Below are 27,783 nucleotides of genomic sequence, written 5' to 3'. Positions count from 1 at the left end.
ATTGGAGAGAGTGACGCAACTACTCTTCCAGGGTACTATTCGTGGAGGAACCCTGGGCGCGGCTCCTGGTTTGTCCAGGCACTCTGCAACGTCCTCAATGAGTTTGGTAAGCAGCTGGAGATCATGCAGATCCTCACACGTGTCAACTACATGGTAGCCACCAGCTTCGAGTCCTGGTCCGAGGACCCACGTTTCAGCGAGAAGAAGCAGATCCCCTGCGTGGTCTCCATGCTGACCAAGGAGCTGTATTTTAACTGACCGTCATTGACCACAGACTGACGAGACTAACTAAACCACGCACTAACCGAGTGGTCTCAAAATTCAGGGTTGATCCAGGTCCAGCAGGATGCTGCGCGGTTTGGGAGAGAATGCCGTTTTGCACGTGTAGCGTAGCTGGGCACAAAACAAGCTCTCCAAATAAATTTCTACAGTGGCACGCTGCGTTCATGTGTTGGTGGTGATACTTGCCTCTTCAGGTTATTCCTAGGAATAATGATGTCACATTTGATCTGGTTTTTGTCAACAGGCTGTGTGAAATATCCATGTTATTTTACTGACCCAGGAAATTTGCTGCCAGTTTTGTAGGGTTGTTAAAAGGTTAGAAATTAGTTATATCTGAAATCTGTAATATCTGAAAATGTTCTTGTTCATTTTCCAGCTTGTCCAAATTTGGACATGCGTACAAGCATTTGATTGATTGGCCAAGATCCCAGCTAACATTATTTATGCCTCAGGGCATTTATTTTAGTTTTGGAGGGAAGGGGGCATTTCTTGACATGAAGTAGATTTCTAGAGACATTGGCCATGTCCGAAAACTGGCTTGCCTACTACTCAAGCTGCATACTGTGGTACTGATAGTACTACATACTATTTAGAATGCACTGTTCAGTAAAAATAAATGCAGTAAGCTACTCATATCAGCATACTAGCCTCATCCTACTAAGAATGCCTAATCTAATGCGCAATTGCGTTGAGTACTGCCATTATCAGCTGTTGTCAGACACGTGGGTCTCGAAAGATGGTTCTCTTACTAAGTAGTGTGCAGCAAATTCTGCTGGATGAAAAGCTGAAATAAGTATGACATCTTGGCATTTTAAAGCGTAATAAAGTTCACATAATATAAAACTAAACATTTTTCGCATACTCAACATGCCTTCTATTTAGAACGCAAGTATGGGTAATTGGACACTGCCACTGTGTTTATGAAACACCGTACCTGAACGTTCTACAAGTGTTTGGGGATTATTTGCTGACGTTATACACCCACACGGAAACCAGATCAAACATTCCCTGTAAGGATCCTAGTTGGTTGGGAGAGCCACGTCTCATTAAGTGTGTAAGGACATCAGACTATTAGAGGGGACTTGCTTATCGCAGCAGCATAATAGTTGTCTAAGAATGTAGGCTACACGGGTCAGTTTAAAAGCACCTTACCTTATGAAAGATCACGGCAATATGCTGAATTTCAACTGAATCAGGAGGGTAGCGGCTGGAAAATGTACAATTTAAATCTTTGGCTATTTGTCTTAATGTTTTTATAATATCATTAATCCTAACAAGGGATTAGGTCTCACTCAAAGAGCAATCACTTGTCATATGATCCCATGTAACAGAGGTAACAAAGTCAAGTACGAATAATTTAACTATTCATACCAAGAATGCACTCCCAGCAGTGACTGTTAAAGATTACATTTTACTGTCATCCTCAGGTTTCTTTGTGAGTGAGATTTATTTTTTGTGGATTTTGAGTTTCACTGGCACAATTGTCAGGAAAGAGTGCTAATCTGTTGCATGAAAAAAAACGTTGTGTGTTTTTTGGTCAAGGGCACAGGAAATGTTCCATCATACCACAAGCAAGGAGGATTTGAGATTTTGCCAGTTTATATGTACACATGAATTCATTAGGTTGAAGATGATGAAGCTTGTCAGTAAACTTTATCCACTGGAGTCAATGTATTTACACTGAGTATACAAAACATTAAGAACACCTGCTCTTCCCACGACATAGACTGACCAGGTGAAAGCTATGATCCCTTAGTTAAATCCACTTCAATCAGTATATATGAAGGGGAGGAGACGGGCTAAAGAAGAATTTGTAAGCCTTGAGACATAGATTGTGCATGTGTTCCATTGAGAGGGTGAATGGGCAAGACAAAAGATTTAAGCACCTTTAAACGGGATATGGTATTAGGTGCCTTTGCACCGGTTTGTGTGAAGAACTGCAAAGCTTCTGTTTTTTTTTACAAGAATGGTCCACCACGCAAAGGACATCCAGCCAACTTGACGCAACTGTGGGAAGCATTGGAGTCAAATGGGCCAGTATCGCTGTGGAACGCTTTCCACACCTTGTAGAGTCCATGCCCCAATAAACTGTTCTGAGGGCAACTCAGTATTAGTAAGGTGTTCCTAATGTTTGGTATACCCAGTATACATTATCAATATATGGCTTATCAATGTCTTCTTATCAATGGCCAAGGATAATTTAACTTTTCTTTTGAAAGACCCCTTTATGTTGGCCTACAAATTCACTCATTTCGTTGCTTGTAAAATGATGTATGCCTGAATTTGTTTGTCAAAATGGAGGAAGTCCATGTGATAAGTGAACTGAATCTGGTCTCAAAGCACAAATGACCACATTGTTTCACTGTATATCAGTGTGGTAAATTGTCAGTTATTACCACGGTTAAAGACACCTTGCATTGTCCTTCAATTAAAAAATCTAATTCATGAACATTTTACATACGTGAAATGTATGAAAGTTTATACAACTGAAACACAAAACGTTTGTTAAATGTTATTCTCATGACAATTGATAAATGGTTTGAGTGTCTAATAGTCACATACATTTGATCATTAATACCTTCAATTGACAGCACTTTGGTGGCTTTCAAAAGCACACATACATATTTAAGGTCGTCATGGCATATTCAGTGCATGTTTGTCCCAAAGTCAGAAATACTCTGTCATCTGCAGAGGCAGCTATTACTGGTGGTGACAAGTTATCATTCACATGTCTCAATTCGCACACTGCATTCTTCCAATGTTGCTGCATCGTTCCAGCGCAATTTACAGGATTGCTTCCATAGTTTGCTAGTCACTTTGGGAAAACATCCGGTGCTAGCTTTGCTATTTTCTCCTCCCCCCCATCTTAGTTTTATTTGCATCAGTCTTTTTTTTTTACCTGATTACACAATATTTCTATGAACCACAATAGTGAACAGTATGCTGGCGACCGAGTAGACATTTTACACATACCTGTCAATCACACAGATGGCACTCTTGAATCCTCTCGACACATGAATCTCTTATCAGTGATGTAGTGCCCATTCTGTATTGAAAGGAGTGTTAGCTCCACTTGTTTTGGAATGGAATTTAAGGGAAAAATCATATTTTTAGAAGTAATATTTTTTTAAATGCTTTCCGGTGTTAAATGCTATTGTCCTCATTAATATATTATAAAAGATTTGGAAAAACAAATATATAGTTTAGGGAGACAAATCCCCCCCCACCCAAAAAATGTTTTTATTGTGAATTTACTAAATATTGCCATACTCTGCAGCCCCCTTTGAATCTGGGGCAATACAATGTTTAAATTACTTCACATCAAATGAATGCCTTTGTTAACACACTTTTATTGTATTAAACATGAAGATTCTATTGTGAAATGAGTAGTGTGGTTATTTTTGTCATTTTGTGTCGTATAACGTTGTATAATCATGCTAATCCTGGATTTACAATCTATCAATTCAGTTCAATTGAAAACTTTCAGAGATGCCTAAGGGCCTGCACACCAAGTCCGAAGGGCGTAAAAAAAATCGTTTCACCATTAGGTGGGTGTTTCAAGCTCTGGGAAATGTATTTAGGCTAGTCAGCCTGATCTGTTACAGCTAGGTGAGTGTATTTGTTTTGCTACTAGAAAAGAAAAGTAACCCTAACAAACCACAGGAATAGATTTTTTTCTTTACACACATACAACTAGAATTGTCATATCACTGGCGATCAGGAGTACCTTTTTGTATACAAAATTAGGCCCATCCCTCTTGACATGTTATTTGGTCCCACTTATCAGTAAAATCTTGAGACCTCCCACAATCCTTATAGTTTACAGTAGTGTTTGACAGAAAGAATCCAATACTAACATATTTGTTTTGTGAGTTCTAAAAATAAAAACCTTCCCCATCCAGCAGGAACCAAGTAATGTGAAAATTATTTTCTTTTCTAAGATCTTACTTTAATTATAGCCTTTATTTAACTAGGCAAGTCAGTTAAGAACAAAATCGTATTTGTAATGACAGCCTAGCGGGGCACAGTGTGTTAACTGCCTTGTTCAGGGGCAGAACGACAGATTTTCACCTTGACAGCTCTGGGATTTGATCCAGCAACCTTCCGGTTACTGGCCCAACACTCTAAACACTAGGCTACCTGCTGCCTCTTGCACTGTGTGTCTTAGATCACTGTGCTACACGGGAGCCCCACATATACAATGCATTCGGAAAGTATTCAGACCCCTAAAATTTTTTCCACATTTTGATACGTTACAGCCTTATTCTAAAATACATGAAATAAATTTCCCCCCTCAAACTACACACAATAGCCCATTATGACAAACGCAAAAACAAGTTAAGAAATGTGCAAATGTATGAAAAAAACCTGAATTGACATTTACATAAGTATTCAGACCCTTTACTCAGTACTTTGTTGAAGCACCTTTGGCAGCGTTTGCAGCCTCGAGACTTCTTGGGTATGACGCTACAAGCTTGGCATACCTGTATGTGGGGAGTTCATCCCATTATTCTCTACGGATCCTCTCAAACTCTGTCAGGTTGGATGGGGAGCGTCGATGCACCGATATTTTCAGGTCTCTCCAGAGATGTTCGATTTGGGTTGAAGTCCGGGCTCTGGCTGGACCACTCAAGGACATTCCGAGACTTGTCCCAAAGCCACTTCTGTGTTGTCTTGGCTGTGTGCTTAGGGTCATTGTCCTGTTGGAAGGTGAACCTTCATCCCAGTCTAAGGTCCGGAGCGCTCTGGAGCAGGTTTTCATCAAGGATCTCTGTAATTTTCTCCATCCATCTTTCCCTCGATCCTGGCTAGTCTCCCAGTCCCTGCCACTGAAAGACATCCTGACATTATGATGCTGCCACCACTATGCTTAACCGTAGGGATGGTGCCAGGTTTCCTTCAGATGTGACACTTGGCATTCAGGCCAAAGAGATCAATCTTGGTTTCATCAGACCAGAGAATCTTGTTTTTGTGGCTGGAGTCTCTGACACTGCCCGGATGGCAGGGAGATCGGCTGGTCCGTATGCACTGCCCTCTAATGCCTTGCGGTCGGTCAGATGCCAAGCAATTGCCACACCAAGCAGTGATGCAGCCAGTCAAGTTGGTCTCGATGCTGTATCTGTAGAACATTTGAGGATCTGAGGGCCCATGCCAAATCTTTTCAGCCTCCTGAGGGGAAGAGGCATTGTCGTGCCCTCTACACGACTGTGTTGGTGTGTTTAGACCATGATAGATCCTTAATGATGTGGACACCAAGAAAATTGACGCACTCGACCCTCTCCGCTACAGCCTTGTCGATGTGAAAGGGGCTGTGCTCGGCCCTCCATTTCCTGTACTCAACGATCAGCTCCTTTGTCTTACTAACGTTGAGGGAGAGGTTGTTGTCCTGGCAACACTGCCAGGTCTCTGACTTCCTCCATATTGGCTGTTTCATCGTCACCGGTGATCAGGCCTACCACCGTTGTCGTCGGCGAACTTAATGATGTTGGAGTCGTGGGTGAACAGGGAGTACAGGAGGGGACTAAGCACGCACCCCTGAGGGGGTCCCCTTGATGAGGGTCAGTGTGGCATGTGTGTTGTTGCCTACCATCGCCTCCTGGGGGAGCCCGTCTGGAAGTCCAGGATCCAGTTGCAGGGGGGGGGTTCAGTCCCAGGGATGAGCTTCGAGGGCACTGTGGTGTTGAACGCTGAGCATTCTCACATAGGTGTTCATTTTGTCCAAGTACGAAAGGGCAGTGTGGAGTGCAATAGAGATTGCTTCATCCATGGATCTGTTCGGGTGTTAGATGTGAGTGCTACGGGGCCTTAGTCATTTAGACAGGTTACCATGGCGTTCTTGGTCCCAGGGATTATGGTGGTCTGCTTGAAACATGTAGTTATTACATAATGTGTCAGGAAGATGTTGAGCATTTCAGTGAACACTTGCCAGCTGGTTAGCGCAGGCTCGGAGTACGCATCCTGGTAATCCGTCTGGCCCTGTGGCCTTGTGAATGTTTAAAGGTCTTGCTCACATCGGCTATGGAGAGTGTGATCACACAGTCGTCAGGAACAGCTGATGCTCTCATGCATGGTTCAGTGTTGGTTTGCCTCGAAGTGAGTATAGCTCATCTGAAAGGAGGTTTCATCTCTTCAACATTCACTCCCCGCAGCTGGTCTAGGAGTGTAGTCAAGGACATGGGATAGAGATAAGCTTGAGGAACAGATAGACCTGTATCGTTTCCATTTCTCAATGCTTCTGAGTAACCTGGTCACACGGCATAAAAAAGGGCCTCTGAAAAGTGACTAGAGTTCTTCAGCCCATCCTGTTCTTTTACTATCTTTCAAGGGCACAGCTGTGGGACGATAGAAGAGATGGAGAAAGGAGTAACGGAACTAACGTTATCACTTGTTGGTGCACTATGACCCGATACACATAACCACAAGAATAAGCAAGGTAGCTTATATTGCCCTGATCTGCTGGGGAGGGGTGGAACCAACCATGACTAAGCAGTTCTATATAAACCCCTTATTATTAGAGCTCTAACCCCATTCACTCTGTGTGCATGTAGTGACCTTGCTCCCTTATAAGTGAATAAAGATTTAGTATAACTCTGACTTGTGTGATAAGTTTCTCTCCCCTCATTTGATAATACAGTAATAACCACCACAGGCTGGGGTTCCCCTTTGTAATCCGCAATAGTTTGCAAGCCCTGTCTCTCCGATGAGCACCAGAGGCGGTGTAGTAGGATTCGATTGTAGTCCTGTATTGATGCTTTGCCTGTTTGATGGTTCATCAGAGGGCATAGCGGGATTTCTTATAAGTGTCTGGGTTAATGTCTTACTGCTTAAAAGTGGCAGCTCTAGCCTTTAGCTCAGTGCGGATGTTGCCTGTCATCCATGCCTTCGGGTTGGGATATGTACAGTACGTACGGTCACTGTGGAGATGATGTCTTTGATGCACTTATTAATGAAGCCGGTGACCGATGTGGTAAACTCCTTAATGCCATCGAATGAATCCCAGAACATATTCCAGTCTGTGCTAGCAAAACAGCCCCTTCGGCTTAGCATCCACTTCATTGGACCACTTCCTAATTGAGCTGTGTACTTCCTGTTTGAGTTTTTGCTTGTAAGCAGGAATCAGGATAGTGTTATGGTTAGATTTGCCAAATGGAGGGTGAGGAAGAGCTTTGTCTGTGTGGAATAAAGGTGATCTAGAGATTTTGGGTCATTGTGGGTCTAAGTGCAAACCAGATGGGGTGGCGTATCGCTGCAGAATGCCGTGGTAGCTGTGCTGGTTAAGTACGCATTCAGAAGGAACGATTTACCACAACTTTGAACTTAAGAAGGCACACCTGTTAAAATTGACATGCATTCCAGGTGACTACCTCAAGGAATTGGTTGAGAGAATGTCAAAAGTGTGCAAAGCTGTCATCAAGGCAAAGGGTGGTTATTTGAAGAATCTAGAATATAAAATATATTTTGATTTGTTTAACACTTTTTTGGTTACTATGTGATTCCATGTGTTATTTCATAGTTTTGACGTCTTCACTATTATTCAACAATGTAGAAAATAGTAAAAATGAAAAACCCTTGAATGAGTACGTGTTCTAAAACTTTTGACTGGTGTTCCATAAGGAGTATTTTGACCTGATTCTACTGCTTGCATCAGTTACCTGATGTGGAATAGAGTTCCATGTAGTCATGGCTCTATGAAGTACTGTGCTCCTCCAATAGTCTGTTCTGGACTTGGGGACTGTGAAGAGACCTCTGGTGGCATGTCTTGTGGGGTTTGCAAGAGTGTCTGAGCTGTGTGCTAGTATTTAAAACAGACAGCTCGGTACATTCAGCTTTTCAACACCTCTTACAAAAACAAGTAATGAGGAAGTCGATCTCTTCCACGTTGAGCTATGAGAGATTGATATGCATGTCATTAATGTTAGCTCTCTGTGTACTTTTAAGGGGCAGCCGTGCTGCCCTGTTCTGAGCCAACTGCAATTTTCCCAAGTCCCTCTTTGTGGCACCTGACCACATGACTGAACAGTAGTCCAGGTGTCAACGTCTTGACTATATTTCCTATGCATTTTGCAACTCATTTCATGGATGTTTCCATGGAGAACAAGGACACTTCTAAGTGACCCCAAACTTTTGAACGGTAGTGTATTTTATTTAACCTTTATTTAGTCTCTTTCTGAAGAAACTAAGCCGTTTCACCTAAATCTGTAGTGACAGAAGGAATTTCAAGCGTTAGCCATCCCTGTGCCTGGGTATGGTACCTCATAATCTATAGGTTAGCAACGATGTTAGGTAATGCAGGAGTTTCTGCAGAAGGGCCTTATAAATTAACATAATGCAATTTCGACCTACCTGACGTCAGAGAGGGCCAGCCTACTGTCTGATAGAGAATGCAGTGATCAGTGTAAGACCTGTCGCCTGTGATAAAACTTAAGTGTGCTCTGGTTAACTGCATCTAACTACTGAAGTGACAGATGCATTCATGTAGATGATGTCGCCATAGTCTAGAACTGCTAGGAACGTTGACTGTGTGATCTGCTTTCTACAATTATTCTACAAAAGTCCAGTTTTATTCTTAGCTTGTTATACAACTCATCTACTGTAGGTTTTTAAAAGACAACTTATTGTTTATCCAAACGCCCAGAAATGTATAAGCACTAAAAATAATTAATTTTCATGAAATCACAAGTGCAATATACCAAAACCCAGCTTAACTTGTTGTTAATCCACCTGGCGTGTCACATTTCAAAAAGGCTTTACGGTAAAAGCAAACCATGCGATTATGTGAGGACAGATCTCAGCAGACAAAACATTACAAACAGCTAGCAGCAAAGTAGATTGGTCACAAAAGTAATAAAATGAATTGCTTACCTTTGATGATCTTCATATGTTTGCACTCACGAGACTCCAAGTTACACAATAAATGTTTGTTTTGTTCGATAAAGATTCTCTTTATATCCATTTGGTTAGCGCGTTTTGTTCAGAAATCCACAGGCTCGTGCAGTCACGACGAGCAGACGAAAATTCCAAATAGTATCCGTAAAGTTCGTAGAAACATGTCAAACGTTTTTTATAATCAAATATCAGGTTGTTTTTACAATAAATTATTATAATAGATTATAATAGATAATATTTCAACCGTACGGTAGCCTTTCAATAGAATAGAGAAAGAAAAGGTCTCTCTCCAGGCGCGCGCATGCACAGATCTGAGGACATCTGGCTATCCACTGACGCGATGTGATCATTTTCGCTAATTTTTCCGAATAAAAGACTGTTGGCAAAAGACTGTTCACACCTTGTGGAAGCCATAGGGAAAGGAATTTAGTTGATATCCCTTTAAATGGAGGATTGCAAAGGAAAAGAGTTGTTTCAGGAAAAACAGCACTTCCTGGGTGGATTTTCCTCAGGTTTTCGCCTGCAATATCAGTTGTTATACTCACAAACAATATCTTGACAGTTTTGGAAACTTTAGAGTGTTTTCTATCCTAATCTGTCAATTATATGCATATTCTAGCTTCTGGGCCTGAGTAATAGGCAGTTTACTTTAGGCATGTTTTTCATTTAAACATCAAAATACTGCCCCCTAGCTTAAAGAGGTTCATCGAAATGCATTCCAGCTGACTCTCTCATGAAGCTGGTTGAGAGAATGCCAAGAGTGTGCAAAACTGTCAAGGCAAAGGGGGGCTACTTTGAATAATCTAAAATATATTTTGATTTGTTTAACACTTTTTTGGTTACTACATGATTCCACATGTGTTATTTCATAGTTTTGATGTCTTCACTATTATACTACAATGAAGAAAATAGTCAAAATAAAAGAAAAACCCTGGAATGCGTAGCTGTGTCCAAACTTTTGACTGGTATTGTCTGGATTTCCAGAATTTGAAATGCCTTAAACTGTTGTTTAGGTCTGTCCTCAAAGTTATGGCGATTGTGACTACAGACGGTATCTTGATGCATGGATGGAATAAATCGATGAAAACTGTCTTCCACCACTTCTACTGTGAGACCTGAGTCCGAGCCAGCAACCTGTACACAGCATCCCAGTCAAAGCTATCAACTGCCTTCTCTCAGGAGTGCGACATGAGTCTACGTGGAGTGATTATGGAGATAGATCCCGTCCAAAGGAGATCCTGTCACAATGCCAGATTCGTTCCCGTTACCCAGACTGGACGACTGTATCGACACTGTAGGTGGTGCTAAGTATGTAACTAAGTTGGACCTCTTAAAAGGTTACTGGCAGGTTCCGTTAACTTCACGTGCTTCTGAGATATCTGCCTTTGTGACCCCAGACAACTTCCTACAGTACTCAGTCATGGCTTTTGGGATGCGAAATGCACTAGCCACTTTCCAACGACTGGTTAACTCTGTATTAGCTGGAGTTCCCAATTGTAGTGCATATCTTGATGATCTAGTGATTTATTCGTCCGAGTGGTCAAATCATGTTGACTCTCCAAGGTCTTGGCTACAACTGCATTTCCCGCACCTACCACCAGACGAGAGCTACGCAGCTTTTTAGGGATGGTTGGCTACTACCGTAGTTTGTCAAAATTTCTCTGCGGTAGTTGCTCCATTAACCCATTTGCTCAGTCCGGCTCTCGTATGAGTGGTCCCATGATTGTAAAATAGCTTTTGAATCTGCTAAAGCACTCTTACGTAATACCCCTGTACTTGCTGCTCTGGATTTTGAACAACCATTTAAACTGGAGGTAGATGCTAGTGCCAGAGGTGCTGGTGCTGTTCTACTGCAGCAGGACAAGAGTGGAGTGGATCATTCAGTTTGTTATTTTTCGCGTAAATTGAACAAATGTCAAACAAACTATGCGACAATAGAACAAGAAGCTCTTGCTTTGTTGTTGGCCCTGCAATACTTTGAAGTATACATTGGTTCCAGTGCCCTACCGGTGTTTGAATATACTGATCATAACCCCTTAGTGTTTCTCCACCGGATGTACAACCAGAACCAGCGCCTAATGCGTTGGGCCCTTATTGTGCAAAATTATAATTTGGATACGGCATAAAAAAGGTTCTGAAAATGTATTACCAGATGCTTTGTCTCGTGTGTAAAAATTATGATTTTAGTAAGGTTGACTTTGTTGTTGATCTTGTGGGTATTCATTGTAATACTTTGGTCGCAATCCCTCCCTAGGGTTGCTCTTTTAAGGGTGGGAGTGTTACGGATACAGGTATCCTGTGTTTGTATTTCTTTTCTCTCCTCCTCCTCACAGGTGGCAATCATCATTCCCCAATCAGTTGCTAATCAGAAGACACACCTGTTTCCATTACCCTAACACATTCCCTTTCCCTTGGTTTAAAAACCCTGTCTGTTTGCTCGAGAGCTCAATCTCTCTGCCAATGCCATCTGTCTGTAGATCACTTGTTCAGTTTTTGCAACTACATGTCACTTTGTCCCCACCTGGGAGTATTGGTTTTGTTATGGTGTTTGTTTTATGGGAAAAGGGGGTACCAAGATAAGTCGCCCATGGGCATACATTACCCGTAGGAATACTTTGTATAAAAAAAACTAGTTAGAACTGGGCGGACCACCCACTGTATTTTTGGTTAGCTGTTGGTGAAGTAGTGAAGTAGGCTAGTCTAGCTTAGGGGTGTTTTTGGATACTTATTTCTTTCCTTGGGTCCAGATCAGCCCCTTATCCTGCTCCCCCCATTACCGTGTGTTTTCAAATAAACCCTGAGTTTGACGGTAATTGAATTGTCTGTGGTTATTTCGTTCTCAGTCTTACTTTTCCACTATTATAATTTGCATGAGTCATGTTACGGGTCTCGCTACCCCCCCCCCTAGATTGTCGGGCCAAAAGCGATTCGTAACAAATTGTAAACATAATCATGTTTGAATCACCCATGTTCTCTGGTTCTAAATAAATTAACCACGATGGACATGGTTAATGTCACATATCTGGCTATTTATAAAACATTTTGGAAAGGGGAGCAAAGACATCTCTTAACACTCACTTCCAACACAGACACTTGGATACAAGAGACAACCTATTGTCTAGTTTGTTGGTGGTTTCAAACTGGTTGGTCTGATCACAGGACAGGACAACCCCTTCCTCTCAGCCTTGAGTGCCTAAACTAACCAACGGCGCACACACAAAACCTACATAAAAAGTGCTTACATACAATGCAAGGTGACCACTTGGTTACCTTTTTTAATAACCCCTCAGGACAAACCCCTTCATAAATTGGTTGTAAGTAGAGTTCGATGCAAACCGCCCTACATCTACTACAATATAGAATGGGGTCTAGAGACTAACAATGTCTATGCAGATTTAGCCTTAGGTTTATGGTGTTATCTACTGTATACCATGAGTGAAAAGACCATTTTTAAAAAACTAACCCCAACCAACCCATACGATTTCCTCTCAACCCCCCCGGGTGTAAGTTCACTTGTTGGTTTCAGGGGACAATGTAAGCCTTAGCATCCGTCAATTGACCACCGGCAGGACTGAGTTCCTAACATAAGCGTCTCTGACCAAAATATGAAAGAGTGTACGTGATGACGTACTGTATGTCCCTGAACAGAAGACATTTTTCCATCACCAATGGAACTTCTTGAAAACTGTTGTCGGCAGCATCATTGAATAGTTATCTTAAATGATCTTACAAATGCAATAAAACAAAGTTACATATTTAATGTCTAACTCTCCTACAGAAATCAGACGGTACAGATTTGACATCTATGGTCGTAAGTTCCTACTTAACGCTACAACATATCACAGACAACCCCCAAATAAAACTATTTCATGCCAACTTAGTCTTAACATAACTACAGCCCCCCCCCCCCCCCCACACACAAATTCTATCCCCACAAAATCAGTACCTCACAAAGCCTGTTTACAACCACGGGTGAAACCACCTGGTTATGTATTTTAATTACCACTGGACACCTCCCCATCATAAATCAAAAGGTGCGCAACTCAGTTTGACACAAACCACCTAACTACTGTGGCAGCCAGGGAAAGTGTTTTGCCCCACTTTACCCAACGCTTCAACATCCCATAGGCTCTTTTTATTTTATTAAATTCACTTTGTTGATCGGATTTCGTCAATCGGATGGGATTCAATCTTAGAATTGGGTATTTCAAAACTGAACATTTTATTCTGATCATTCAAAGTTGTAGTTGCATTTTTCAAAACTCCAAGGTAGTGTGATTAGGTTAGTTTTGATGCAGAACATCTGGAAAATCTTGATCCCACAGGAAGAGTAGATTCAGGGTGGATTTAGAAAGTTGAAAGCCACTAAAACCGTGGATTTTAAATAAAAACAAGGACATTCTTACATCTGAAAACCAAAGCTTACTAATTTTATTAAAATATTTCATTGTTAAACTTATGGGTATAAGTCAGTTTTTATATTGAGAAGTGTCAAATAAATGAATGTACTTACTTACCGTTTCTTCTTTGCTGCGCAGGCTACACAGAGAAGTAGCACAAGCTGGTGAGGGAAACCGCTGGACTTGCACAAAATGGAATATGACCTTGCGGATGAAGTTCGGAATGACACAATTGCATGTGTACAACATCTAAAGACCTGCATCACGATACTGAGAGCGTGTTTCTAAAAGCACATATTTGGGTGTTTTTGGATATGCTTTTTGGATGCCCGCACACTGCACAACGAGCAAGTCTATCACGACTGGGGTAAGTTTCTCAAAAACAAGTAAAAATCACAAAAAAAGTGTCTTCACCCTTTTATAACATGCCATTAACATCAAAAATACAGATTAGGTTGAAAAATAGCAACATTCTCCTTTAAAGGTCTTCAACTCATAAAATGAAGATTGATAATTTGACAAAAAGTGAGATCTACAAGGAGCAAATGAGGGCCCAAATATCTAGCGAAGTTATTTCACACATAAGACAACAATATTTATTTTCCTATCTTAGATCAAGCACTAAAACACATTTCTAATCGGCATGTAGTCTGTGCTGTTTGGTTAGCCATCAAGAAATCTGCTCAAGTAAATGCTTTCATTTAATGTCACAACGCCATTCCATATCCAAACTGAACTTGAATTAAAACAAGTAAATGAGAAACCATGCCTCTTCAACAGATGGTGGAACACTAAATGAGAAGGCACATAATCATGTAATCATCCTAACATTACTGATGCACTGACCACATGGTCACAAAACAATAACAATTCTAAGATTGCTTACTTCTGTAAAGTACAATTATGATATAGTTTATGATGAAAGTGTAAAATATGATTACATTTCAGTTAAACAATACCTAAAACAATTAGATTAGCAATTTTAAACCAAAGTTTAAAACTAAGTCCTGATCAAGAGAGCTGTTCCATCATATTATATCCATAATGTAAATACCTTTCACAGCCTAGATGCAACATTCACCCACCAAAAACCCTTGAGGGAACATCCCAACTGAACTGCAAAGCATAAATCACTTAAACTGAATACCTACATGTATTCATGAATATTCCTAGAACATAGAGTTGTGTACTCGTTGTGTATGGCAGTCACTTTGACAATCCACCTATTTTCTCCATGAGGAACAGAATGTGCTCTTCCAGTTGATCAATCTGTGAAAGAGAAGGGGGTTCAAAACATGTTGGTTCTACACTTTGGGCAGAAGATGGTCCTTAACACTAGAACAGCCGGGCCGTGAGATACTAATCCAGGCCAATGTCGCACCCTGGTCGCGTCCATTTTAACAGTCTAATAAATCCATTTAATATACACCATCACAAAGAAACTCATCATTTCGTTTAGGCAGGTCTTAAAAAACAATGTATTTCAAAAGAACAGCATATTTAAAGTGATGTAACTAGTCTGTGCTTAGGCTATATGCTGCCACGACTGCTCACGTGTGTAACGCATGAAAGAGGTTATTCTACAAAACAAGTGATCCAAATAGAACCCTTCAGTTGTTTGGCAAATGTAGGTGTTTCAGAAACCATAGAATCTGCTCTTTCCAATAGTTTTTTTTTGTGGTGAAGTCTTCAATTTTTTGTCAATTACACTGTTCAGTCTCTTCATTCACAATTGATAATATTGTCAACCACCAGAATATTGTCTATTTAATCTTGCCTTTATGCTACTTATTATTTTTTGTGTGGAATTAGTTTTGATATAGTTCAGGTGTACTTTCAATGGGCATTATGAGATGGGCAACTAACTGTTGAGTGTCCTCGTAAGACTGCTTATAACAAACTCTGCGGTATTGAAATGCTCACAACGTAAGTGTGTGAAAGACTTATTTAGGAAATGTCAAGGACGGTGGGGGACATGACTAAAAATGGCAGCATTATTACAATTGTTAAATCACATGACGCTCAAAAGACCATGTTCAAAAGACGTTGGCTGTTCTAGTGTTAAAAGAGCATAAGGTTCAATGAATGAGATTTCACAGAAACAAAATCAAATCAATGGATAGCCAGTGCACAAAAAATAAATTTTACTGTACAGGTACATCACAGCTGGGACAGAGACAGAAACTGAATGTCACCACTAGCCTTAATCACTGTTCTAGCCCGGCTACCACTCGGTACGCTACCCTTCCCCCTAGAGACTACTTCCCTATGTACATAGTTATTAAACATTGGTCACTTTAATAATGTTTACATTCTGTTTTACCCACTTCATATGTATATACTGTATTCTAGTCATGGTTCATCCTATACAACTACTGCTGTACACAGCTTTTCTATTTATATACTGCTCATACTGTCTTACACTATTACAGTCGTGGCCAAAAGTTGAGAATGACAAATATTAATTTTCATTCACACAGTCTGCTGCCTCAGTGTCTTTAGATATTTTTGTCAGATGTTACTATGGAATACTGAAGTATAATTACAAGTATTTCATAAGTGTCAAAGGCTTTTAATTGACAATTACATGAAGTTGATGCAAAAGAGTCAATATTTGCAGTGTTGACCCTTCTTTTTCAAGACCTCTGCAATCCGCCCTGGCATGCTGTCAATTAGCTTCTGGGCCACATCCTGACTGATGGCAGCCCATTCTTGTATAATCAATGCTTGGAGTTTGTAAGAATTTGTGGGTTTTTGTTTGTCCACCCACCTCTTGAGGATTGACCACAAGTTCTCAATGGGATTAAGGTTTGGGGAGTTCCCTGGCCATGAACCCAAAATATTGATGTTTTGTTCCCCGAGCCACTTAGTTATCACTTTTGCCTTATGGCAAGGTGCTCCATCATGCTGGAAAAGGCATTGTTCATCACCAAACTGTTCAAGGATGGTTGGGAGAAGTTGCGCTCGGAGGATATGTTGGTACCATTCTTTTCTCGTGGCTGTGTTCTTCTGCAAAATTGTGAGTGAGCCCACTCCCTTGGCTGAGAAGCAACCCCACACATGAATGGTCTCAGGATGCTTTACTGTTGGCATGACATAGGACTGATGGTAGCGCTCACCTTGTCTTCTCCGGACAATCTTTTTTCCGGATGCCCCAAACAATCAGAAAGGGGATTCAGAGAAAATGACTTTACCCCAGTCCTCAGCAGTCCAATCCCTGTACCTTTTGCAGAATATCAGTCTGTCCCTGATGTTTTTCCTGGAGAGAAGTGGCTTCTTTGCTGACCTTCTTGACACCAGGCCATGCTCCAAAAGTCTTCGCCTCACTGTGCATGCAGATGCACTCACACCTGCCTGCTGCCATTCCTGAGCAAGAACTGTACTGGTGGTGCCCCGAATCAACTTTAGGAGACGGTCCTGGAGCTTGCTGGACTTTCTTGGGTGCCCTGAAGCCTTCTTCACAACAATTGAACCGCTCTCCTTGAAGTTCTTGATGATCCAATAAATTTTGATTTAGGTGCAATCTTACTGGCAGCAATATCCTTGCCTGTGAAGCCCTTTTTGTGCAAAGCAATGATGACGGCATGTGTTTCCTTGCAGGTAACCATGGTTGACAGAGGAAGAACAATGACTCCAAGCACCACAAAACGCAGAAATAAAGATATAATTCATATATAATTCATGCCTTACCTTTGACGAGCTTCTTCTGTTGCCACTCCAATATGTCCCATAAACATTACAAATGGTCCTTTTGTTCGATTAATTCCGTCGATGTATATCCAAAATGTCCATTAATTTGGTGCGTTTGATCCAAAAAAATAACCGGTTCCAAGTCTCATAAGATACCTGTAAGCATTGTCCAAACATGTCAAACTACTTTCCTAATACAACTTTAGGTATTTTTTTATGGAAATAATTGATACAATTGAAGACGGGATGATCTGTGTTCAATACCGGAGGAAAACAAAGTGGAGCGAGCTTTTCAGGTCACGCGCCTCTATCAAAGAGTACACTTCCCTCGTTCTGAACAGTGTTACTTCTTCATTTCTCAAAGGAAAAACCTCAACCAATTTCTAAAGACTGTTGACATCCAGTGGAAGCGATAGGAACTGCAGGAAAGTCGATTAGAAATCTGGATTCCCAATGAAAACCCATTGCCCTCTGGATTTCGCCTGCCAAATAAGTTCTGTTATACTCACAGACATGATTCAAACAGTGTTAGAAACTTCAGAGTGTTTTCTATCCAGATCTACTAATAATATGCATATCCTAGCTTCTGGGTCAGAGTAGCAGGCCGTTCACTTTGGACAGGGGATGTGAAAATACTGCCCCATGTCCCAAAGACGAGAAAATCACTGACATGTCAGCTGGTCCTTTTGTGGCAGGGCTGAAATGCAGGGATTTTTTTTATTTGGGATTCAGTTCATTTGCATGGCAAAGAGGGACTTTGCAATTAATTGCAATTAATCTTCATAACATTCTGGAATATATGCAAATTGCCATCATACATACTGAGGCAGCAGACTGTTGAGAATGACACAAATATTTATTTTCACACTTTTGGCCACGACTGTACAGTGCATTTGGAAAGTATTCAGACTCCTTCCCCTTTTCCACATTTTGTTACATTACAGCCTTATTCTAAAATGGATTTAAACATTTTTTAAAGGCCTCAATCTACACACACACACACACACACAATACTCCATAATGACAAAGCGAAATTCTTGCAGGGAGAGACTTGGTGGTTCCAAACTTATTCCATTTAAGAATGGAAGCTGTGTTCTTGAGGACCTTCAATACTGCAGAATGTTTTGCTACTCTTCCCCAGATCTGTGCCTCGACACAATCCTGTCTTGGAGCTCTGCGAACAATACCTTTAACCTCATGGCTTGGTTTTTGCTTTGACATGCACTGTCAACTGTGGGACCTCTCTCACCTCAACAGCCAGTAGTGCCATTCAATAGCTGGTAATTTCATGTAAAATGGTCATTTTCATTCCCCCCCCCATTTAATCCATTTTAGAATAACAAAATGTGGAAAAAGTCAAGGTCTCTGACATTGCTCGTTCTGATATTTCCTAATTTCTTAATTTTTGGGAAGACTGTGTGTGTGTGTTTATTTTATTGCACTGTTGGGTCTAGAAACACTCATTTCAATGTACCTGCAAATTTGTGTACATGACCAATAAACTTTGATTTGATTGAACAAAATAAATCAAATTCTGGAGCCCTAATTTGAGAGTAAAATATAGCAACAATCTTTCTTGGATGTGTCAGATTAAACAATGTATTTCTTTACTTGAATCATATCATCTCATTAGCACTGTGAATTACTTTAGAAGTAATTTTTTCTACTGCGTGACAAAGTAACAATTACTGTGTGACCAAATCATGGCCTGGTGCCACCACCTGAATATGTTAGTAGCAATAGTAGAAAAATGTGTTTCACCTTTTGCACCAAGTGCCGGCAGCAGCATGGAGAGGCATAATCTGGAGAACAAATACTGGAGTCAGTGCTTAACCAACAGCTAGGTAAAATGTGCCAATAATGTGTCAAAGTGATCAAGTAAGTCATTTGGACAGTCATTTGGACATACCATTCACACTTTTTGAGCAAATTAGGCTGTGTGGTTCCTTGGGTTCAGTATTCGTCGGGGCAGCATAATCTGAAAATACATAAGATTTATATATACAGCTCATCTAAAAGGTTTAATGTGCAATATTTAATTAGAAGATACTACAAACACAATGAGCAAGATGCAAAAAACAAAACAAATGGTTACATTGCCCAAGACATCGCCACAGTGCGGTGATCCTGGAGCAGTATAGGGGTTAAGTGCCTGGCTGCCACACACTACAATATCCCTTTGATACTGTCTATTAGTACCATAAGAACACGGATATCTGAACTGACACACCAGTTACTGGAGCTGTGGCCGGCGTGACTGGAGCTGTGGCCGGCGTGACTGGAGCTGTGGCCGGCGTGACTGGAGCTGTGGCCGGCGTGACTGGAGCTGTGGCCGGCGTGACTGGAGCTGTGGCTGGCGTGACTGGAGCTGTGGCCGGCGTGACTGGAGCTGTGGCCGGAGCTGTGGCCAGCGTGACTGGAGCTGTGGCCGGCGTGACTGGAGCTGTGGCGATGATGGGGGTCTTGGTCTGGCCTGGCTCCTGTCTGCGGGTCTTGGCGCTGCCAGTTTGTGTGCTCTGCAGCCCCTCTAGGATCATAGTGTTGAGGTGGCCCCCGCCTCGCTCTATTTGCAGGGTGACTGACAGCAGGTTGGAGTTGCCATCGAAGTCCTGGACAGAGGCCAGCACGCCGTCACTCAGCAGGGCACTGAAAAGCTCCAGGACCTCTACGGGCCACACTGACGGGAAATGCTCCTTACCTACAGCAGGGCCAGGGCCAAACAGACAGACAACATGACACAGACTTACAGGTATCATCTCAGAGCACTTGTTAAATACAGGGATGAAGACTCAGAAACAAGACGAATCAGTCACACAGGCAGTTGACAGGAAGACACAAGTCATAGATCACATCCCTCTTTACCTACAGAAAATGAGTGCCACAGAAACTAGACAGACCAGTCACACAGACATAGATCACATCTCAAAGTGCTCCTACAGGCCTAGACAGACACAACGGGACAAGATCACAGCTACAGGGCTAGGCGTTAACTTCAGACTGTGCAGTTGACTTCTGCCTTGTGTGGCCCCTCTTACCTGTGAGGGCACAGCGGGCAATCTGGAAAGGGAGCTCCAGGAACTCTGTGGGGATGGGCAGAATGCTGGCGAAGGGGAGTTTCTCGGAGTTGCCGTAGTCAGCATAGATAACACTGGCCTCAGTCTCTGTGGTCTCCAGGAACACGGCTCTGTACCAATTCTTATCACCTGCGGGGTGAAACAACAATAGCTCTCCTCATCTAGAGGAATGTGGTCTACATGTACAGCGCCACTGAGATTGTGTACAAAAATGAGGGATTGAGCCATCCATTGACAGGTGATGGACAACAGAGATGACTGTCCATAAAAAAACTCACAATATCTTTGCCTTTGTACCGTATGCAGCTCATCCAAAAATAGTTGACTTGAACAACTTTTGAAGGACAAAAAGAGAATGAATTCATATTCGATTTCATCCATGTGGCTATAGTCAAAAGGAATGGGTAGTCCACATTTCATACAATCAGGCCAGTACTTCCACACACTAATGGCCATTGTTTTCAGGCTGGTTGTATTGGTGCTAGCTAGGTACCGAGCTAAAGCTAGCTACCCCAGAAGTCCAACAAATGATGCTTTATTACGAACGCGGTATTGTAAACACATCGTTCCTGGCCGGTGTTAGCACAGCTTTGACTGTGCTACTGTATCTTTTTTAACACGCAAAGACCCAAACGGCGTTCCATAGTATGTATGTCGTGAAGCTAATAGCAGTGACGCTATTACTGTGCAACTCCGGTAGGGCAACATCTGAAAAATAGCGCACTTGGTAGTGTGTAACGGTGCTCGACCAGTCGGCAAAAGCCAACATCATTCACGACAGAGAACGGTTGATTGTCAACGGCAATGAATTCCATTATCTTGGCTTTAATGGATTTCGCCTTTGAGTTGTCTCGCTGAAATTGTCTTACTCTTACAAATGACTGCTCGACTTGTTGACTGCTCGATCCACACAACAGACATTGTGGGCTAGGTTAGGAATGCTGTGTTGCACGTGTAGCGCAAAATTTTACATGGCGTCCTTATGTCATGTACCTACATTAAATAGGTATGCCAGGTAGCTTCAACATCGGTTTTTAAAAATCGGCATTCAACTAGACATCAGCCGATACCGATGTTGGCATTTTTAGCTAATATCGGACGATTCTCGATATGTTCACCGATATATCGTGCATCCCTACTTTACATGTGTTTATATACTGAAGAAAAAATATAAATGCAACATGTAAAGTGATGGTCCCATGTTCCATGACCAGAAATTAACCGTTCTGCAGGACAAAAACCTAAAACATAAGGCCAAACATACGCAAGAATTGCTGACCAAGACAAGATTGAATGTTCCTGAGTGGCCCAGTTACAGTTGACTTAAATCGGCATGAAAATCTACAGCAACACTTAAAGGGCTGTCTAGCAATGATCAACAACCAACTTGACAGAGCTTGCAGATTTTTACAAGGAATAATATGCAAATATTGTACAATCCAGGCGTGCAAAGCTCTTAGAAACCCAGAAAAACCTACCACTATAATCATTGCCAAAAGTGATTCTAACATATATTGACTCAGGGGTGTGAATACTTACAGCGCCAGTCAAAAGTTTGGACACACTTACTCATTCAAGGGTTATTCTTGCTCTTTTTTTTAATATATATTTTTTTACTATTTTCTACATTGTAGAATAATAGTGAAGACATCAAAACTATGAAATAACACATATGGGATCATGTAGTAACCAAAATATATTTGATATTCTTCAAAGTAGTCACCCTTTACAGCTTTGCACACTCTTGGCTATCTCCCAACCAGCTTCATGAGGTAGTCACCTTGAATGCATTGTTAAAAGTTAATTTGTTAATTTCTTTCCTTCTTAATGCGTTTGAGCCAGTTGTGTGTGACAAGGTAGGGTTGGTATACCGAAGGTAGCCCTATTTGGCAAAGTCCATATTATGGCAAGGAACAGCTCAAGCAAGCAAAGCGAAATGACAGTCCATCATTACTTTAAGACATGGTCAGTCAATCCTGAACATTTCAAGTTTGTACATTTTCAAGTTTGTAAGTTATTTCAAGTGCAGTTGCAAAAAAACATTAAGCACTATGATGAAACTGGCTCTCATGAGGACAGCCACAGGAATGAAAGACCCAGAGTTACCTCTGCTGCAGAGGATAAATTCATTAGAGTTAACTGCAGCTCAGATTGCTGGCCAAATAAATGCTTCACAGAGTTCAAGTAACAGCACATCTCAACATCAACTGTTCAGAGGAGATTGCGTGAATCAGGCCTTTATGTTCGAATTGCTGCAAAGAAACCACTACTATAGGACACCAAGAAAAGGAGACTTGCTTGGACCAAGAAACACGAGCAATGGACATTAGACCGGTGGAAGTCTGTCCTTTGATCTGGAGTCCAAATGTGAGATTTTTGGTACCAACCGTGGTGTCATTGTGAGACGCAGAGTAGAATGGATGATCTCTGTGGTGTTATGGTGTGTGGGTGCTTAGCTGGTGTCTGTGATAAACACTGCTCAAAAAAATAAAGGGAACACAAAAATAACACATCCTAGATCTGAATGAATACTTATTAAATACTTTTTTCTTTACCATAGTGTAATGTGCTGACAAGAAAATCGCAAAAATGATCAATGGAAATCAAATTTATCACAACCCATGGAGGTCTGGATTTGGAGTCGCACTCAAAATTAAAGTGGAAAACCACACTACAGGCTGATCCAACTTTGATGTAATGTCCTTAAAACAAGTCAAAATGAGGCTCAGTAGTGTGTGTGGCCTCCACGTGCCTGTATGACCTCCCTACAATGCCTGGGCATGCTCCTGATGAGGTGACGGATGGTCTCCTGAGGGATCTCCTCCCAGACCTGGACTAAAGCATCCGCCAACTCCTGGACAGTCTGTGGTGCAACGTGGCATTGGTGGATGGAGCGAGACATGATGTCCCAGATGTGCTCAATTGGATTCAGGTCTGGGGAACGGGCGGCCCAGTCCATAGCATCAATGCCTTCCTCTTGCAGGAACTGCTGACACACTCCAGCCACATGAGGTCTAGCATTGTTTTGCATTAGGAGGAACCCAGGGCCAACCGCACCAGTATATGGTCTCACAAGGGGTCTGAGGATCTCATCTCGGTACCTAATGGCAGTCAGGCTACCTCTGGCGAGCACGTGGAGGGCTGTGCGGCCCCCCAAAGAAATGCCACCCCACACCATGACTGACCCACCACCAAACCGGTCATGCTGGAGGATGTTGCAGGCAGCAGAACGTTCTCCACTGCGTCTCCAGACTGTCACGTCTGTCACATGTGCTCAGTGTGAACCTGCTTTCATCTGTGAAGAGCACAGGACGCCAGTGGCGAATTTGCCAATCTTGGTGTTCTCTGGCAAATGCCAAGCGTCCTGCACGGTGTTGGGCTGTAAGCACAACCCCCACCTGTGGACGTCATACCACCCCCTCATGGAGTCTGTTTCTGACCGTTTGAGCAGACACATGCACATTGGTGGCCTGCTGGAGGTCATTTTGCAGGGCTCTGGCAGTGCTCCTCCTGCTCCTCCTTGCACAAAGGCGGAGGTAGCGGTCCTGCTGCTGGGTTGTTGCCCTCCTACGGCCTCCTCCACGTCTCCTGATGTACTGGCCTGTCTCCTGGTAGCGCCTCCATGCTCTGGACACTACGCTGACAGACACAGCAAACCTTCTTGCCACAGCTCGCATTGATGTGCCATCCTGGATGAGCTGCACTACCTGATCCACTTGTGTGGGTTGTAGACTCCGTCTCATGCTACCACTAGAGTGAAAGCACCGCCAGCATTCAAAAGTGACCAAAACATCAGCCAGGAAGCATAGGAACTGAGAAGTGGTCTGTGGTCCCCACCTGCAGAACCACTCCTTTATTGGGGGTGTCTTGTTAATTGCCTATAATTTCCACCTGTTGTCTATTCCATTTGCACAACAGCATGTGGCATTTATTGTCAATCAGTGTTGCTTCCTAGGTGGACAGTTTGATTTCACAGAAGTGTGATTGACCTGAAGTTACATTGTGTTGTTTAAGTGTTCCCTTTATTTTTTTGAGCAGTGTATATAGAATTCAAAAAACACTTAACCAGCATGGCTACCACAGCATTCTGCGATATGCCCATCTGGTTTGTGCTTAGTGGGACTATCATTTCTTTTTCAAAAGGACAATGACCCAATACACCTCTAGACTGTGTAAGGGCTATTTGGCCAAGAAGGAGAGTGATGGAGTGCTGCATCAGATGACCTGGACACCACAATACCCAACCTGGTTTGGGATGAATTGGACTGCAGAATGAAGGAAAAGCAGCCAACAAGTATTCAGCATGTGGGAAATCCTTGTTCAAGACTTTTGGAAAAGCATCCTCATGAAGATGGTTGAGGTCGGGTTTGCAAAGCTGTCATCAAGGCAAATCAAATAATTCTATTGGTCACATACACATATACGCAGATGTTGTTGCAGTGAAATGCTTGTGCTTCTAGCGCCGACAGTGCAGCAATATCTAACAAATTACACAACATATACCCAATACACACAAATCTAAGTAGGAATGAATTAAGACTGTACACATATGGACGAGCGGAACGGACTAAGATACCGTAGAATAGTATAGAATACAGTAAATACATGATGAGTAATGCCAGATACGTAAACATTATTAAAGTGACTAGTGTTCCATTCCTTAAAGTGGTCAGTGATTTCAAGTCTATGCTTATAGGCAGCAGCCTCTAATGTGCTAGTAATGGCTATTTAACAGTCTAATGGCCTTGAGGTAGAAGCTGTTTTTCAGTCTCTCGGTCCCTGCTTTGCTGCACCTGTACTGACCTCGCCTTCTGGATGATAGCGGGGTGAACAGGCAGTGGCTCGGGTGGTTGATGTCCTTGATGTTCATTTTGGCCTTCCTGTGAAATCGGGTGGTGTAGGTGTCCTGGAGGGCAGGTAGTTTGCCCCAGGTGAAGCGTTGTGCAGACCTCACTACCCTCTGGAGAGCCTTACGGTTGTGGGCGGAGCGGTTGCCGTACCAGGCGGTGATACAGCCCGACAGGATACTCTCGATTGTGTAGCTGTAAAAGTTTGAGTGTTTTTGATGACAAGTCAAACTTTTTCAGCCTCCTGAGGTTGAAGAGACACTGTTGTGCCTTCTTCACCACCCTGTCTGTGTGGGTGGACCATTTCAGTTGGTCCGTGATGTGGTCGCCGAGGAACTTTCCACCTTCTCCACTACTGTCCCGTCGATGTGGATAGGGGGGTGCTCCCTCTGCTGTTTCCTGAAATCTACAATAATCTCCTTTGTTTTGTTGATGTTGAGTGTGAAGTTATTTTCCTGACACCACACTGCGAGGGCCCTCACCTCCTCCCTGTAGGCCGTCTCGTCGTTGTTGGTAATCAAGCCTACAACTGTAGTGTCATCTGCAAACTTGATGATTGAGTTGGAGGCGTGCATGGCCACGCAGTCATGGGTGAACAGGGAGTACAGGAGAGGGCTGAGAACGCACCCTTGTGGGGCCCCAGTGTTGAGGATCAGCGGGGTGGTGATGTTTCCTACCCTCACCACCTGGGGGCGTCCCCTCAGAAAGTCCAGGACCCAGGGTCTTGAGCTTAATGACGAGTTTGGAGGGTACTATGGTGTTAAATGCTGATCCTTAACTAGTCTCTCAACGCACTTCATGATGACGGAAGTGAGTGCTATGGGGCAATAGTTGTTTAGCTCAATTACCTTAACTTTCTTGGGAACAGGACGAATGGTGGCCATCTTGAAGCATGTGGAAACAGCAGAATGGGATAGGGATTGACTGAATATGTCCGTAAACACGCCAGCCAGCTGGTCTGCGCATGCTCTGAGGACGCAGCTAGGGATACCGTCTGGGCCGGCAGCCTTGCGAGGATTAACACGTTTAAATGCTTTACTCACATTGGCTGCAATGAAGGAGAGCCTGCAGGTTTTGGTAGCGAGCCCTGTCGGAAGCACTGCATTGTTCTCAAAGCGAGCAAAGAAGTTGTTTAGTTTGTCTGGGAGCAAGACATCGTGGCGATGGGGCTGGTTTTCTTTTTGTAGTCTTATGATTTATTTTGTATTGTTATCCAGATTGAAGGCTATAACACACAAGTTTGTGAAGTGCTATTATTTAGTCTAACTTACTGATATTGAATATTACATTTTTATCTTGAGGTGATCGACTGTGTCCAATCCATTTTGGGGGTTTCCTACCTCGTGCTTTGACACCTTATCAGAGCAATCCACCATTTAGTCCACCACCCTAGTTCCTCATGTAAGCATATTGCGAATGTTGGCATTCAATTGGTTTGAAAACATCCCAAAAGAGATGTGTGATCCATCAGTAGAACTCTGTCTTTCCAGAAAGAGATTTAGCCATATTGAAATGTTAGGTCAAATCTGATCATAAAGTGAATGGACAGCCATATTGCCAAATCCTGAACAGCGTGAAAAAAATGGCAGTCCGTTCACTTTACGATTAGATTTCACCTAACGTTTAAAAAAATGAGTGCTATTGAGTTAGAGGTTATTTTATAGTGCCCTTGAAATGGGAAATATCTGATTGTTGTTGAAGCACTGCATGTGTATGCATTGTGTGAGGCACTGAATGGGTGTGTATTTTAGCAGTGAGAGTGCATGTGTGTGTGTGCAAAGTCCTGTCCACAAGGTGATGAAAGTATGTGTGTGTGTGTGGGGGGGGGGACGACGACTCCTCACCTGAAAACTGGGCACAGCATGCAGCTCCTGGCATGGGTTTGCACCGACTAGGCAAGGCCTTGGTGGTGCAGTATACAGCCAAGTCCATCATCACACTCTGCAGTCTCTCCACATACACTAGACCACACACAGACATAAATGTGTTCATACCGTATACACAGAACATTTGTGGGTGAGTCTGGTGTAATTGTACACCTGTAAGAATTGACCTGTACACCTGTAAGAATTTCTGTAGACACAAAGAACGAGAGAAATGAGAGAAAGAGTGCTCACCATGGCTGGGGTTGAAAAGGTAGAATAGACTGGGGCTGACAACGGCTGCTATGCAAGGCTGGAAGGTCTCATTGCGAGGCAGCTCCACCGTTCTCCAGTCCAGAGGGAATTTGTCTGCTGAGGTAGATATCGTTCATCTGATTAGCATTACTAGCGTTAGCATTGATTGACTAATGGTTTCCTTGACTGATGTCCTTAAATACAATTATTTCCATAGCTCACAAGTCACCCCTCCATCCCACACATATGCATTAGGGCTGACCCCAATTAGTCGACTGGACAATTGTTTGGTTGTTGGTCGACCAGACACAAAAATATGTCAACTAATCCATAGCGGAGGCCTAGACCAAAATCCAATTTATGCTTGATGGAAAATTGTGGCCGAAGGCTCCATATGTGACACAATTGCAGAGCCTCCAGAGACATGCACGGGACAAATCAATCGCAGTACCGCATCGCAATTCGCTTCCCAAATTTTGTAGCAATG

General features: G+C 42.5%; 2 protein-coding genes across 7 annotated transcripts in view; one reads left to right on the top strand and one right to left on the bottom strand.

The window, feature by feature from the left end:
* casp7 (caspase 7, apoptosis-related cysteine peptidase) overlaps nt 1-3,665 on the top strand; it is a 31,166-nt gene extending 27,501 nt beyond the window's left edge. For both annotated transcript variants that reach the window (XM_024387347.2, XM_024387346.2), the window contains exon 7: nt 32-3,665. In XM_024387347.2, the coding sequence (XP_024243115.1) occupies nt 32-258 (227 nt within the window). In that variant the 3' untranslated portion in view covers nt 259-3,665. The remainder of the gene's footprint in view (nt 1-31) is intronic.
* A 10,308-nt stretch (nt 3,666-13,973) lies between these two features.
* Nucleotides 13,974-27,783, bottom strand: part of tdrd1 (tudor domain containing 1) — a 91,120-nt gene continuing 77,310 nt past the window's right edge. For 4 of the 5 annotated variants that reach the window (XM_042305963.1, XM_024400130.2, XM_024400131.2 and 1 more), the window contains 7 exons: nt 27,297-27,413; nt 27,024-27,140; nt 20,294-20,461; nt 19,489-19,956; nt 19,168-19,236; nt 19,020-19,060; nt 13,974-14,837 (listed from right to left, as the gene is read on the bottom strand). In XM_042305963.1, the coding sequence (XP_042161897.1) occupies nt 14,775-14,837; nt 19,020-19,060; nt 19,168-19,236; nt 19,489-19,956; nt 20,294-20,461; nt 27,024-27,140; nt 27,297-27,413 (1,043 nt within the window). In that variant the 3' untranslated portion in view covers nt 13,974-14,774. The remainder of the gene's footprint in view (nt 14,838-19,019; nt 19,061-19,167; nt 19,237-19,488; nt 19,957-20,293; nt 20,462-27,023; nt 27,141-27,296; nt 27,414-27,783) is intronic. The other variant, XM_042305962.1, reaches the window with a different exon arrangement.

This window comes from Oncorhynchus tshawytscha, linkage group LG25, assembly GCF_018296145.1.
Source record: "Oncorhynchus tshawytscha isolate Ot180627B linkage group LG25, Otsh_v2.0, whole genome shotgun sequence".
NCBI lineage: Eukaryota > Metazoa > Chordata > Actinopteri > Salmoniformes > Salmonidae > Oncorhynchus > Oncorhynchus tshawytscha.
This window is presented reverse-complemented; position numbering and strand designations above follow the sequence as displayed.